The 13,134-nt window shown below is 42.3% G+C and overlaps 1 protein-coding gene across 1 annotated transcript in view; it reads right to left on the reverse strand.

The window, feature by feature from the left end:
* ZNF827 (zinc finger protein 827) overlaps nucleotides 1-13,134 on the reverse strand; it is a gene marked incomplete at its 5' end in the record, with an annotated part of 157,663 nt that overhangs the window by 143,989 nt on the left and 540 nt on the right. The window contains 2 exons of the mRNA XM_010843699.1: nucleotides 1,471-1,643; nucleotides 12,580-13,134. Coding sequence (XP_010842001.1) covers nucleotides 1,471-1,643; nucleotides 12,580-13,134 — 728 coding nt within the window. The remainder of the gene's footprint in view (nucleotides 1-1,470; nucleotides 1,644-12,579) is intronic.

A 13,134-nucleotide genomic window follows, 5' to 3' on the forward strand; every position in this document is an offset into this window, starting at 1 on the left:
GGGCACAGTAACGGAAGCAAATTTTAGTTTTAAAGGCACTTCTTTGAAAGTCTCCTTCTCCACTTACGCCGGTGTAAAATACAAGATTTTACTTTGAGAAGAGGTGACAGAGGATGAAGAGGTTTCAAGTACAAAACCTGAGTCAGCTCAGTAGAATTCTACCAACCAGAACCCCTGGTTAAATGGATTCTGATGATGAAGGGCATGTTATACTCCCCAGGGACAAAGACAAAGGGTAGAAAACAAGTTATATTATGGTTGGTTTTTTTTTTTTAACTTTCCAAGTTATTTCCTAATGTCAGTAGAGGCTCTGTCTAATCACACTCCTTTTATATCTACAGTCTAAACAATGATTCCTGATCTATTCAGAAGTATGAAACTGCAAGAATTTGAGAAAAGCAACTATCTCATCATGTTACACTTTACATTACACATTACACTTTCTATAGCAGGATAGTAGACACTTTACAAATAATGTTAACAGCCAAACTACTGCAAATATCAGTAAAAATGATGGTTATCAAAAAGCTACCACTGCACATTTCTATGTGGAATACTTCGCCATTATTTCCTTAAATATTAATGATATCCCTTCCAGATGGACATAACTATTCCCATTTAACAGCTGAGAAAATTGAGTCCAAAGACGCATTTGCTCACAGCCACTTAGCTAGTAAGTTGCGCAATAAGGTTTAAAGGCAGGCTTGTCAAAATCAAAAGCCCATGCTCTTCTGATCTCTTGCTTCTCAGATACTGGATCTCTTCGCATTTCAGACAAAATTAGCATTAATAGAGTCTGCTAAAAAGACTGCTAGCTGCCTAAGTTTTCCCCCAGCTCACTTGAGAGTGGCAGGTAGTCTAGACCATTCCCTCTATGTCGGTACAGGCGTTAAGCCCCCCAGCTGTCCCTAATAGACACTGAAAAAAATATCTTCCGGTGTTTGCTAAGTGTGACCCCGGGAATTATGACACCTCAAGGGGACCCAGTTTTGTCAGGAATGGCCCCCAAGCCTGCCACAGCGTGGAAGTTAAAGCCCAGATGACTTTCAACTTCCTCACACTTCCTGTACGACGTGTGTGGTTGTGCCTCTGGGTTTGAAGCAACAGAAGAGGGCGCTCCCTCCCGGAAGAGGGGCAGGTCCAACAGCTCTTCCTGAACTCTTACTCCTCCCAAGTTTTGCTCCGAGTGCCTCCAAAAGTGTCACCTTGCAAGGCCAGGTTAGGCTGCCGATCCCTAGTAGGAAGGGATGGTTCTACACGACATATATTATCTGGCTGCTGAAGCTGCTCTCTGCCTTTGAGTTCTGGGCTGTCCAGTGGACATGAGGACCCTTATAACGAGATTCTTTCCAACATGGATCCTTTTATCCGCATCGCACTCTACTTTACGACCCCGAGCTCAGACCCCGGCTGGTGCGAGGGCCCTGGCTGTGCCTGCCTCGCCTTCGGGCCCGTCCGCGGGGGGCTTACCTTCATGTGGGATTTGAGATTGTCCTTGCGAGCACATCGGAACGGACAGAGCGGACACTGATGACTTTTTAAACCTGTGTGAATCACCATGTGCCGCTTCCAGTAACTCTTCCGTTTTATAACCAGACCGCATATGGGACACTGGAAAGGCTTTCCGCTTTCCTCTTCTGAGGCTTGGGAGAAGGAGAAAGACAGGAAAATTAAGGAAAACAAAAAGGCACACTGCATCCAGCACTAATTCACATGCACTGCTCTATAAAGAAAACTAACACGGAACTGGGGGGTTGCGGAGGGTTTTTTGCTTGTCCTTCCGTTTTGTTGTTTTTTGTTTGGGGCTTTTTTTTTTTTGGTTTTGAGTTTTGGAGGTCTTTTTTGGTTTTTCCATTTTCATTTGTTAGTTGTTTTTCTCATTCCAAGGACTTTATCTATGAGGAAGCTTTCTTCCTGCTTTCCTGCAGGTAGAAAGCTATGTTTATCTCATGACTTCCACCTGGGTTCCATTTTTTCAAAATCTGCTCATCCTGCCTTGGGAAAGTCCTGCTTTCAGAGGCCACCCCACCGCACTTCAGAAGGCATCCCACACCTCAGCCCAGAGAAACCCGAAGCCAGGGCTTTGCTTTCCTGAAGGCAAGTGCCAGACTCGAGTTCATATTGGAATTACTGAACTTGGAAAATGGCAAGAAATAAAGACAAGTCAAAGGGACTGAGAATAACACCATGCTGGAAACCAAAGTGCCATCGTAAACCTCGCACACCAAACCCTAATGGAGACAAACTTCAGGCTGACTTGTGCCGTGATGGCTTGGGCAGATGCTGCTGCCAGTTTGGCCACTGGGGGCCTTACGGTCAGAGGCTGTCACTCTCTTATTTTTGACCCTCCACTGGCCACCAAGGTGTGCTGTCCTGCTCTGTGGAGCCTGGGGCCCACCGCCCACTTTGGGAAAAGCTACAATCAGGCGGCCGCAAATGCTTCCATTTTTCAGGAAAGCAAACAAACCAAGTACTTCCTGCAAGGAAAGCAGGGATCACTCCTCCACCCGCCCCACAGGGGAGGGTGTCTGCTGTGACACTACACTGCTACACTTCTGGTCTACCAATTTATACTGCACAGGGTCACACGAGCCTCTGCTATTTGGGGATAGAGGAAATAAAAACAGAATTAAGGACTCAGGCTTTCTCTTCATGAGGGATCAGCAACATTTCCAAACTGGTTAAATACATTGTAATACACTCATGAAATAAAATGTAAGAAGCCCATTTAAAAAAATAAATTAGATCAATAGATGCTGATACAGAAACATGTCCAAGATAGTAGTTAGTGGATAAAGCAAGAATTGAAACTATAAGTCTAGAAGGACTTTATTTTTATTCTCTAGAAAATAGGAACCAATTGCTGCTCAGACCACTAGGTGAAAGGTTGATAGGGGACTTTATAAAGGATGTATCAAGCTGACAACACCCAGAAAACCATTACTCAATCTCAGCATCACTAAGAATGGATGCACATTGGGTGCCCTTTGATAATCCATGTATGAAATATTCTTACAAAATATTTAATCAAGCTTCTAGATAACTATTGAGTTTCCTGGAAATACAGGTGGTTTTAATAATAATAAAAAAAAAAAAGTTAAACACACCAAGAGGGATGGAATCAGCCAAATTCAGAATGTGGGACATTCTATGGAACAGATGACCCAGTTTCTTCAACAAGTAACTGGCATTTTAAAAAGGGAAGAGGTTATAGATGAAAAGACACTTAAGAGACAGATAAAGCAAATGCAAGGTGTGAAGCTTATTTCTGCTCCCGATTTGAATGAAACAATGATAAACGGACACTTTTGAGATAATTAAGAAAATACTGACTATAGCCCGGGTGTTCCATAATATCATCTAACAATTGTTGATCCTATTACATGTAATACCAGTTACTGTGACTATGCGTTTTTAAAGTCTTTGGTGGTGGTGGAGGAGGTTTAGCCGCTAAGTCGTGATCAACTTGGGACCCCATAGATTAATGCCCACTAGGCTCTACTGTCCATGGGAATTCCCAGGCAAGAATACTGGAGTGGGTTGCCATTTCATTCTCCTCTGGGAGATCTTCCTGACCCAAGGATCAAACCAGCATCTCCTGCATAGGCAGGCATGGGCAAGTAGATTCTTTACCAGGGAAGCTACCAGGGAAGCCCTTAAAGTCCTTATGTGCCGTGCTTACTTGCTTAGTCATGTCTGACTCTTTTCGACCATGGACTGTAGCCCACCAGGCTCCTCTGTCCATGGGGATTCTCCAGGCGAGACTACTATAGTGGGTTGCCATGCCCTTCTCCAGGGGATCTTCCCAACCCAGCGATCAAACCCAGGTCTCCCACACTGCATGTGGATTCTTTTCCCTCTGAGCCACCAAGGAAGCCCCTTAAAGTCCTTATGTATATGTAAATACTTGCAAGCAAATGAATATGAGGTCTGGGATTTGCTTTTAAATACTTGGGCAAAAAAGAAAAAAGAGAAATAGGAAGAATGAGATGAATAAATGAAACAAAAAATGATAATCTTTTTATCTGTATGAGAATTATCTAGAAATGTACATAGGAAATCATTAAGCAGTTCATTTTAAAGGACTGTGGATTAAAAGGAAGGGATCGTGGTGGGAAACTTGTTTTCATTGTATATTCCTCTGTACTATTTGAATTTTTTTAATATATACATGACTTTTATAATTTTAAAAGGAAATATTCCCAAGTGTAAACTTTTAAATAATCTTATTATTTATTCATGGAGTCAACTGAATCTCCACATGCAAAGAACCACTTAAAATGGATGGAATCAGAAGAGTTCTGGAATAAAGCCAGGGCATTCCAAAGATGCTGTTTTTACATTGCTTATAGGTGTAGGCAATATTGGTTAGCATAACGAAGGACCTTGAAAAAGAATTCTCTATCTGAAAACATATCCCTCAAGTCTGGAAATTCTACTTGTGATGGGTCTCATCACAGAACTCCCTTTTCTGATCAGGGGACAAGGGTGGAGACTGAGGATTTCCTTTTACTCTAGGAAAAGCACACTTTGTAGAAGCTTATCAACACGCTTTTTCTTAAACCACTCAAGCTCTCCTCCCATCTTATTGATCGCCTCTGCTGGCCTGGGCTCCTATCCCTGATTCAGCCTCTCACTGTCTATCCTTCACCATCATTCCCTCCACTTTGACATCTGGATCACAAAGACAGCATGTTGAATAACAGATTTGAGAGGGAAGACTGAATCAGGGGCTTCCCTGGTGGCTCAGTGGTAGAGAAGCCGCCTGCCAATGCAGGAGACACGGGTTCAATCCCTGATCCAGGAAGATCCCACATGCCACAGAGCAACTAAGCCTGTGCACCACAACTATTGATCCTGTGCTCTAGGGCCCTGGAGCTGCAATTACTGAGCCCAGGAGCCTTAAGTACTGAAGCCGGCACGCCCGTGCTCTGCAACGAGGGAAGCCGCTGCAGTAAGAAGACTGCACCCTGCAGCTAGAAAGTAGCCCCAGCTCTCCACAACTAGAGAGAAGCCCACATGGCAATAAAAATGCAGCACGGCCAAAAATTAAATAAATGAATAAAACTATATATATATATAAAGACTGAATCAGGCCCCTAGGTGATATTACTGTCATAAGCCAAAGGGGGGAAAATGATAATGATGTCTATTTGGGGTCATTAAGAACATCAAAGTAATAAGAAAGAGATACACAAACAGGCTGCCACTAATCCCCATCTTCAGGAAGTACTTCCCACGGTCTAAACCCTAAACTGCCTTTTACACAATTGTCTGGGAGAGGAGAGAAAAGCTGAGATGTCATACCCTGACCCGAGATTTCATGGCACATCACAGGAAGGCAATCAAAAGGCATTTCCTCACAAAAGGAACACCTCGGGCTTTGCCTGGACAACTGGCTTTGCCTCATGTGACCAACAGGCCTCCTATTTTTCCTGACACTCTCCACCCCTGCCCTAATCAGTGAGTCTACATTGCATATGGATCAGACTCCACTGCATTAAACCCTGCATATTCATATTTCATATACATTTATTTTGTTTGGGAGCCATGCTTTCTTAGGTTTAATTAATATCAAAATATACATGAAAAGTGCACAAATTAGGGTGCCCTTGGACTGACTGGGGGGAAAAGTTCAAATAGTCATAATGAAGAGAAACTAACTGCAAGATAAGCGGTCCAATAGTTACACTACTGTGACTACTGGACAATTTTAACTGATCACTGCAGGAAAGGAAGACAGAAGCCAATGTAACCGGAAAACACTGATCAAGCTTAAAAATTTGAATTTCCCCTGGTAATATTTGCATTCTTATTTATTAAAAATTTATATTTTGGTAAGATGCTTTCCATACATATATGATGTTGTTAACTACTTCTGAGAAAGACAGAAGTAAGGATGGACTCTATTTTGTATGCCAAAATATTTTCAAGGAACTGACAGCTGTAAATTTCACTTAGATTTAGAGTCTAAAGAAATATGACCACTTCCTCAGAATGAACCACAATATGTTTTCAAGGTAACAGGATGGAAATGTTCATAATTTTACCGAGTTTACAACTGTTCAATGAACAACTTCCCTGCAATACACCACCAGTTAGCATCACTGCAAACAAAACTAAATTCCCCCAAGAGCTACTAGAGCTGGTGCTGTGGATAGCTGCTGATGTGCTCCCTTGGAGAAAACATGTTCTCTTTATAAGCAATAATACTATTGGAATACAACAGATAATAAATGTGTATAAAATGCCTGTCATGGAGGCTCTTGGTAGTGGCTACTATAATGATAGTAGTGAGAGTGAACTCTTCCCTCCAAAGCAGAAAATTTACCATCAAAGCAGGTATAAATCCAAACAACTGACATCACACAATAAACACGTAGCCCAGGGCCTAATCCAACAGGACAGATTATTCCTGGGGCCAAGAGGAAATAAAATTCAGTAGGAATCCACAGTGCTGTTCAGGTAGGTCCAGCTCAGCCTATGCAGAGTTCTGATGTCAGGCTCAGCTCAGCAGGGAAAGGAAGATGGAAAAGATGGAAAGGGAGAAGAGCAGGGTGGAGGCAGGAACGGGCTGGGGCAGAGCTGGAAGTCCTTACCTACACGTCTCAGGCACCCAACACAGGGCCAGGGACCAAGTACAAGTAATTGCGTGTTGGACTGAAATTCAGTAGAATTTCACTATGAAATTCAGTAGAAAGGGCTGGGTCAAGATAGTATCCCAAAAAATGAAACAAGGACTGGAAAAAAAAAAAAAAAGGTACAGGAATCCACCAGTAAGTCCCAGCAAAAGAGGTGTTAACTCAAGAGCAATTGCTTTTCACACATTATGCCAACACACATCTTGAAAGAATGAGTAGGGAAGCCACGATGATCACACAGAGATGTTCACATACTCATAGCTCACTTGTTTCCAAAATGAACTCCCAAGCAGCTTATAATCCAAATGCATGCAGTGTGACTACCTCATTAATAAAGTACAATCAGGTATGTCCATCTATCTACAAAGGACAGGATCTGTCCAAGGCAGAGAGATCGTGCAGGAAGTTTGAGAGTGAATTCTAAGAAGCAACATATGTAATTCAAAACTTGGGGGAAAAAAAAAAGTTTTGAGTGGATAGACAAATAAAGTGAAAGAAAGTAAAAGTAAGGAATTTTAAAGCAGGGAAGAACCTTGAAGATACATCTTAACCTGTTCAGCCTGCAGAGGAGGCAATTGACTTGGGATGGATGCTTACAATGGTCCCTCTGCGCATGAGTCGCAGAGCAGTGACGACAGACAGTCTCTTCACCTGAGGTCGGTGCTCTGCCCTACTGCCTATATGTAAAAATTTCATTGGGCTAAAAAAAAAAAAAAATGGAGTGTTTTAACTGAATCATTGTAGTTCAATGTAGGTATTTTTTAACAAATGTTCATTGTTTTATAGGCTTTGAAATCAAACTTTGCCTTGCTACATCCTAAGTGGCAATCTGTAGAAAATCAAGATAATTTGCAAGTGCATAGTTTCTGCAAACAGACCTCTCCATACACACGGAAGGAGTTTAAGATGACAGGTGGCCCTGGCTGTCTGTAATCCATGCACCATCCATCTCGACTCTAGGACCACTAACCTACTACAGCATATGTATGTAGGATAAGACACCCTCCTTCGTAACAACACACAGGGATTTGGTATCTTTCCATGGAATTTACTGGGCAAGTCTTTCAAATCCTATTTCAGGGAAACACAAAACTCTGTTGATCATGGATGTCCCTGGGCCCTTCTGTTGTTACTGACATTGAGATATTGAGATAATTGATGCATATTCTAACAACTGGTAAATATTTAGTAAAACTTACAGAAAAGCCTGATATCTAGAGACAATCTAAGTTTAAGTCACTAGGGAGATATTATGGAGATGAGCGACATAGAGTTCTGAATCTTGATTAAAAAGCGAATTCCTTTTCTAAGGAAGTCCCTGTATGCGATCATCCCCAGATTACGGCTCTAATAATGATGGACCTGAGGGGAGTATCAGAAGAGGTGACCTGTCTTTCTGGACTTTCTCTGCTTTTGCAATAATGTTAATAACATCTCATAAATAGGAATGAAAACAGCAGCCAGAAAACCCTATCTATTGACCCAGGAAATAATCTTAGCTCCCAGCTGTATGAGACCAGCTTGCTTCTAAGCATATTTAAATTTTGTTCAGGAAAATAAGATGTTTTGGAAGACATTCTCTGGGAAAGGCTCCTCGTGATTTCTTTTAACCAGGAGCCTGGCATCCTGGGAATCTTGGTAGCTTTCTACAAGAAACTTTGTCTTTAAAATAAAAACTATTTATTCTGTTCTGAGCTGCAGCAGAACAGTAGCTTCAAAGAGAATTGAGTCAATGTGTGACATTTATCTTTAGAGCAAACGGACATAATCTTCTCTCTACCGTGTCCCCTTTCAGAAGAGCAGTGTCGCATGTGCCGGGGCGTGGGGTCACATAAAAGAAACCTCTACTCCAGCATCACCTCTCTTTGCAGGGGGAAAGGCTATCGAGTGATGGACTCTTTAAGGAATTAAATACACTATGACCTGGCAACAACCAAATCCTGTTCAAAAAAGAAGAATAAGGCCAGACCTAAAAGACACTTTTTTTTTTTCATGGTTTGGACTTCCCTTGACCTAAAGAAGGTCAAAGAAACGCTAGTGTCTAAATGACTCAACACAAGGCTGGCTTTTCTAACACATCTCGCTTTGTAACTCCAGAATCAACTTTATATGCCCTTTGTGCAACATTTTGAGAAAGAGCTTCAAAATGTAAGCCCTGCTTAGAATCAGGATGGTGTGTATTTTTGTGGATTTTTTTGGTGGGGGGTGTTTATTTAAGTCAGTGGGCAACAGAAACCCTTTCCCTGTGAGAAGTCAGTCCACCCACCTATTGTGAATCAAACTTAAGATTTCTTCCAAACATAAAAATGAAAGTAGTCATGAGAACTGTTTAGAAGCATGGGTGACTGCATCCCCGTAACGCTTCTCAGGTAAAATCGAGTCACACCCAAATCCAGCCCCCAGGTGGCTCTGAAGCCAACAGTGCTAAGTGGGGAAGGGGAGAGGGGGGAAGGAGAGAGCAGGGGAGGTGGGGACGGATGGAAAGACCCACCTTCCCTCCCACTCCTCAGATTCAAAAACTGGTGAGGGACCTAAGTAACACCAGCCAAATCATCTCTCCATGGTACAAAGATAAACAACAAAATCAGATATTCTATCAACTTCTTAATCCATAACCCTGTTAGGATCCTGGGAAGTGATAACACTCACTTTAAGTGACAAGTGCACAGAGGCACCGCCTCTCCTGTTTCCAGTTCATGCAATAAGCAACAGAACCTGTCCAGCAACCTAAACATCCACCAACAGATGAATGGATAAAAAAAAGTGTGATATATACAGATACATACAACAGAATAATACTCAGCCATTAAAAAGAATGAAATAATGCCATTTGTGGCGACATGGATGGACCTAGAGATTATCATACTAAGTGAAGTAAGTCAGAGAAACACAAGTATCACATGATGTCATTTCTATGTGAAATCTAAAAAATGATACAATCAACCGATTTACAAAGCAGAAACAAATTCACAGCCAGAGAGAACAAACCTATTAACAAAGAGGAAAGGCAGGAAGGGATTAATTAGGAGTACAGGATTTATAGATAAACAACACTACATATAAAATAAACACCAAGGGTTTACTGTATAACACAAGGAACTGTATTCAACATCTTGTAAGAACCTATAATGGAAAAGAATATGAAGCTATACAACGGAAAATAACACAGTACTATAAATCAACTATAGTCTAATAAGCAGACTGCAGTAAAATTTAAAAAAAATTTTTTTTTAATTTAAAAGAAACAGAACTTGAACTTAGGATGCGCCCACATGGATACACAGGGGATCATTTTAAGAGCCCTCGTGCTTTTCCTTGCAGCAATCTTTTCTCTTGTCTGAGTTCTGCAAAACGAAATGTTTCTTTTTAAATACAATACTCTGTCCACGGAGCTACCTCTTGGAGTGTGAACAGATGCGCATGGAAAACAGGGGTCCCCGCCAATCAGCAAGAGAGGTGGCAGGGTCCCATTTCAAGTTCTTTCCCCTCCCCTTCAACTGGAACGTGGTCATTGATCCAAATAGTAAGTGTTTCAGCAACAGAATAAATTCAGTAAGGAGAAAAGAAAAATCGATTTCTTACAGACCTCCATATTCAATCCTGCTGAGAAGCCTGGTGGGCGTGGTTTGTGCTGCGCAGTGTGCTGTGCTTAGTCGCTCAGTCACGTCTGACTCTTTGTGACCCCACGGACTGGAGCCCACCAGGCTCCTCTGTCCATGGGGATTCTCCAGGCAAGAATACTGGAGTGGGTTGCCACGCCCTCCTACGGGGGATCTTCCCAACCCAGGGATAGAACCAGGGTCTCCTGCATTGCAGGTGGATTCCCTATTGTCTGAGTCACCAGGGAAGCCTGTGGACATTTAAACCAAAACAGGGGCCCATCTTGTCCCTGGGTTGTAGATTCGACAACAAAACAGGCAAAAATAGTCTAGCCCACCCTGGAAGCTTGAGACCTCCCCTCTTCCTCACATGCATCTAGTCACCTGAATGAAAAGCTCATACTTCATAACTTGCTGGTTATAGCCATGACTCTCTAAAATGGCAAAGCCAGTATAGTCAGCCTTCAGGAGACAGTCTTACCAGGTCCTTCTTTCCAAGCCACCAGCAAGCTAAAGTTTATTACTCTTTTGTATAAGCTTTTCCAAATAACTAATGTCCAAGTGAATGTATAGGAGAAACACCATTTAATTCAGCTATTTAAGAACCATATGAAGAATATACATAAAGTAACATTTTACTTAGACGCCCATACCTCTCTTTCTGCTGCTCCCCATAAATGAAATTTTTATAAACCAGGAATGATTAATTCCCTTATAAAAATTACTCTGGTCCCTCTGTTTGTCTCCTTGTTCCCTAATTTTAGCCATTTCTCTCTTTATCTCATCAGATGGCAGGTGAGAAGTGAGGAGAAGGGAAACTCAGCATTGATAAAATTTTAGGAGTTTACTGACATTTCAGAAACCTTGGAGCAAGCGGCCTGGATCATGTGAAGAGTCATAAAAGTTCCATATATCCATTTTCCTAGTTCTATTCTGCTGTTTACACAAGTTTTAAAGCAATTATAATGAGTACATAGAGCTTATTCAGCAATTTAAATGGAAATTTGTCATAAACGCATCAAACTGATGTTAGCTGTGATTGTTCAGTCAATGATTTGCCATTCTGAGCCCCCTCTCGTCAATGTGGCTGCAAATAATCAAAAGTTGGCCAGACGCACACAATGGCAGTGTTTCTACTGATGATGACACACGTGGCCCGCTTCCTGTTCAGGTCTGGCAGGATATCCTCCAGAGACATCTGAAACTCCATACATCCCTCTCCAGAACCCTGTTTTTCACCACGGGCATAATTTAAAAACAAACCAGTACAAGAAATGATGTTTCCACTGTGAGGACCCAAGTGACTAAGTTTCTCCCTCGGATGAATAACTGTGAACGTCAAGGCTCTAGAAGATTGCAACTTCTCCTTTGAAAAGACCATCCCCATAAGAAAAACCCATGATTCACATTTTCCACATGCACATTCCTTCAGAATCTGATTGGACTGGAATAAAATAAAGAATTTGCAGGAAATGCTTTGATTACATCTGAATGCCAATATTCTTTAGAGTTCTTATACAATAAGAAATTATATAAGAACAGAGTATGTAAAGGCTTATGTCCCACCAAAATTTTTAAAAAATGCTAATGTAAGGGTATACAAAAGGGGTCACATGAATTGCGAGATTGGGATTGACATGTATCACTATTGATATAAAATAGATAATTAGACCCTACTGCATGGCAGGCACATTGCTCTGTGTATGACCTAAATGGGAAGAAAATCCAAAAAAGGGGGATATATGTATACGTATAGATGATTCACTTTGCTGTACAGCAGAGAGTAATGCACCATTGTAAAGCAACTATACTCCAATAAAAAATGTATTTTAAAAAGTATACAGTGTGATAAATTAGGGCAGAATAGTCACTGATGACACAAAAGTCCATTTGTGATGGAAGCTGTAGGACAGTAAGCTCTCTCTTGTCAACTATTTCAAAAGCAGTGAGTTTTTTTTTCCCTCCTGTGCAGTGATGCCATGCACTCCATGACAAAGATACTTTGATCTTCCTCCATTAAATATATCTTGTGTGGACCTAGTCTGAACTCGGTAAGGCGAAAAAAAAATCGTTTCTATGAAAGGGAAGGAGTACTGTATGTCTCTAAGATTATTCATTACCTTTCAAAAATAAAGCTATTGGTGAAGTCTTCGTGTCATCCATACATGAAAGACCCACCCTGAGGCTGCTTACTTATTTTGTCGTTGCTTCTGCTTTTTTATTCCTGCCTCAGATCGGATGGGGAACGCACGCGAAGGAAGAAGGCAATGATTAGACATTGCAATTGACAGGCAGGAAAAAAAAGACTTAGAGGCTGACGGAAATGAAATCATCCATACCTGAGTTGGAGGGCTTGGACACTCTTCCCTTGGGAACTGGGAGCAACAATAATTCCAAGGACTGTGGCGGTGGTGGAGGAGGCGGCGGAGGCGGCGGCGGAGGAGGCGGGGTTACTTTCTCTTGCTTCTTCTCCGAAGGCGGTGGCGGTAGAGGGTCCTCAGGCACCAGTGACGATTTCTCAGCCAGAAGGGTCCCGGCAGCCCTCGCTGCGACCTCTTTCAGAAGGGCCGCCGAGGAGGTCATGGAAGCCAGGGAAAGGAAAGAGCTGGCCGGGGGCGGGTGTTCCTGGCCAGGAGTCAAGCTTCTCTCGCTGACTTTCTTGGATAAAGCTGCCAAGGTGGAGCTGGCAGACTGGGAGCTGAAAGGGGAGGAAAAGGACTCAAATCGCACGGTCTCCTCCGTCCTGGTCAGCGATTTGTCCTGCAGGACGGCATTGGCTGCAGCTTTCAGTTTGAGGATGGCGGAATCCGGGGACAAGCCGCAGGTGGTGGTTGAGTTTGGCAACCACTTACCTTGATTCCATAGGAAACGGTTACTTGGAGGGTATTGGTCAT

Source organism: Bison bison, unplaced genomic scaffold (genome assembly GCF_000754665.1).
Source record: "Bison bison bison isolate TAMUID 2011002044 unplaced genomic scaffold, Bison_UMD1.0 scf7180017864184, whole genome shotgun sequence".
Classification (NCBI taxonomy): Eukaryota; Metazoa; Chordata; class Mammalia; order Artiodactyla; family Bovidae; genus Bison; species Bison bison.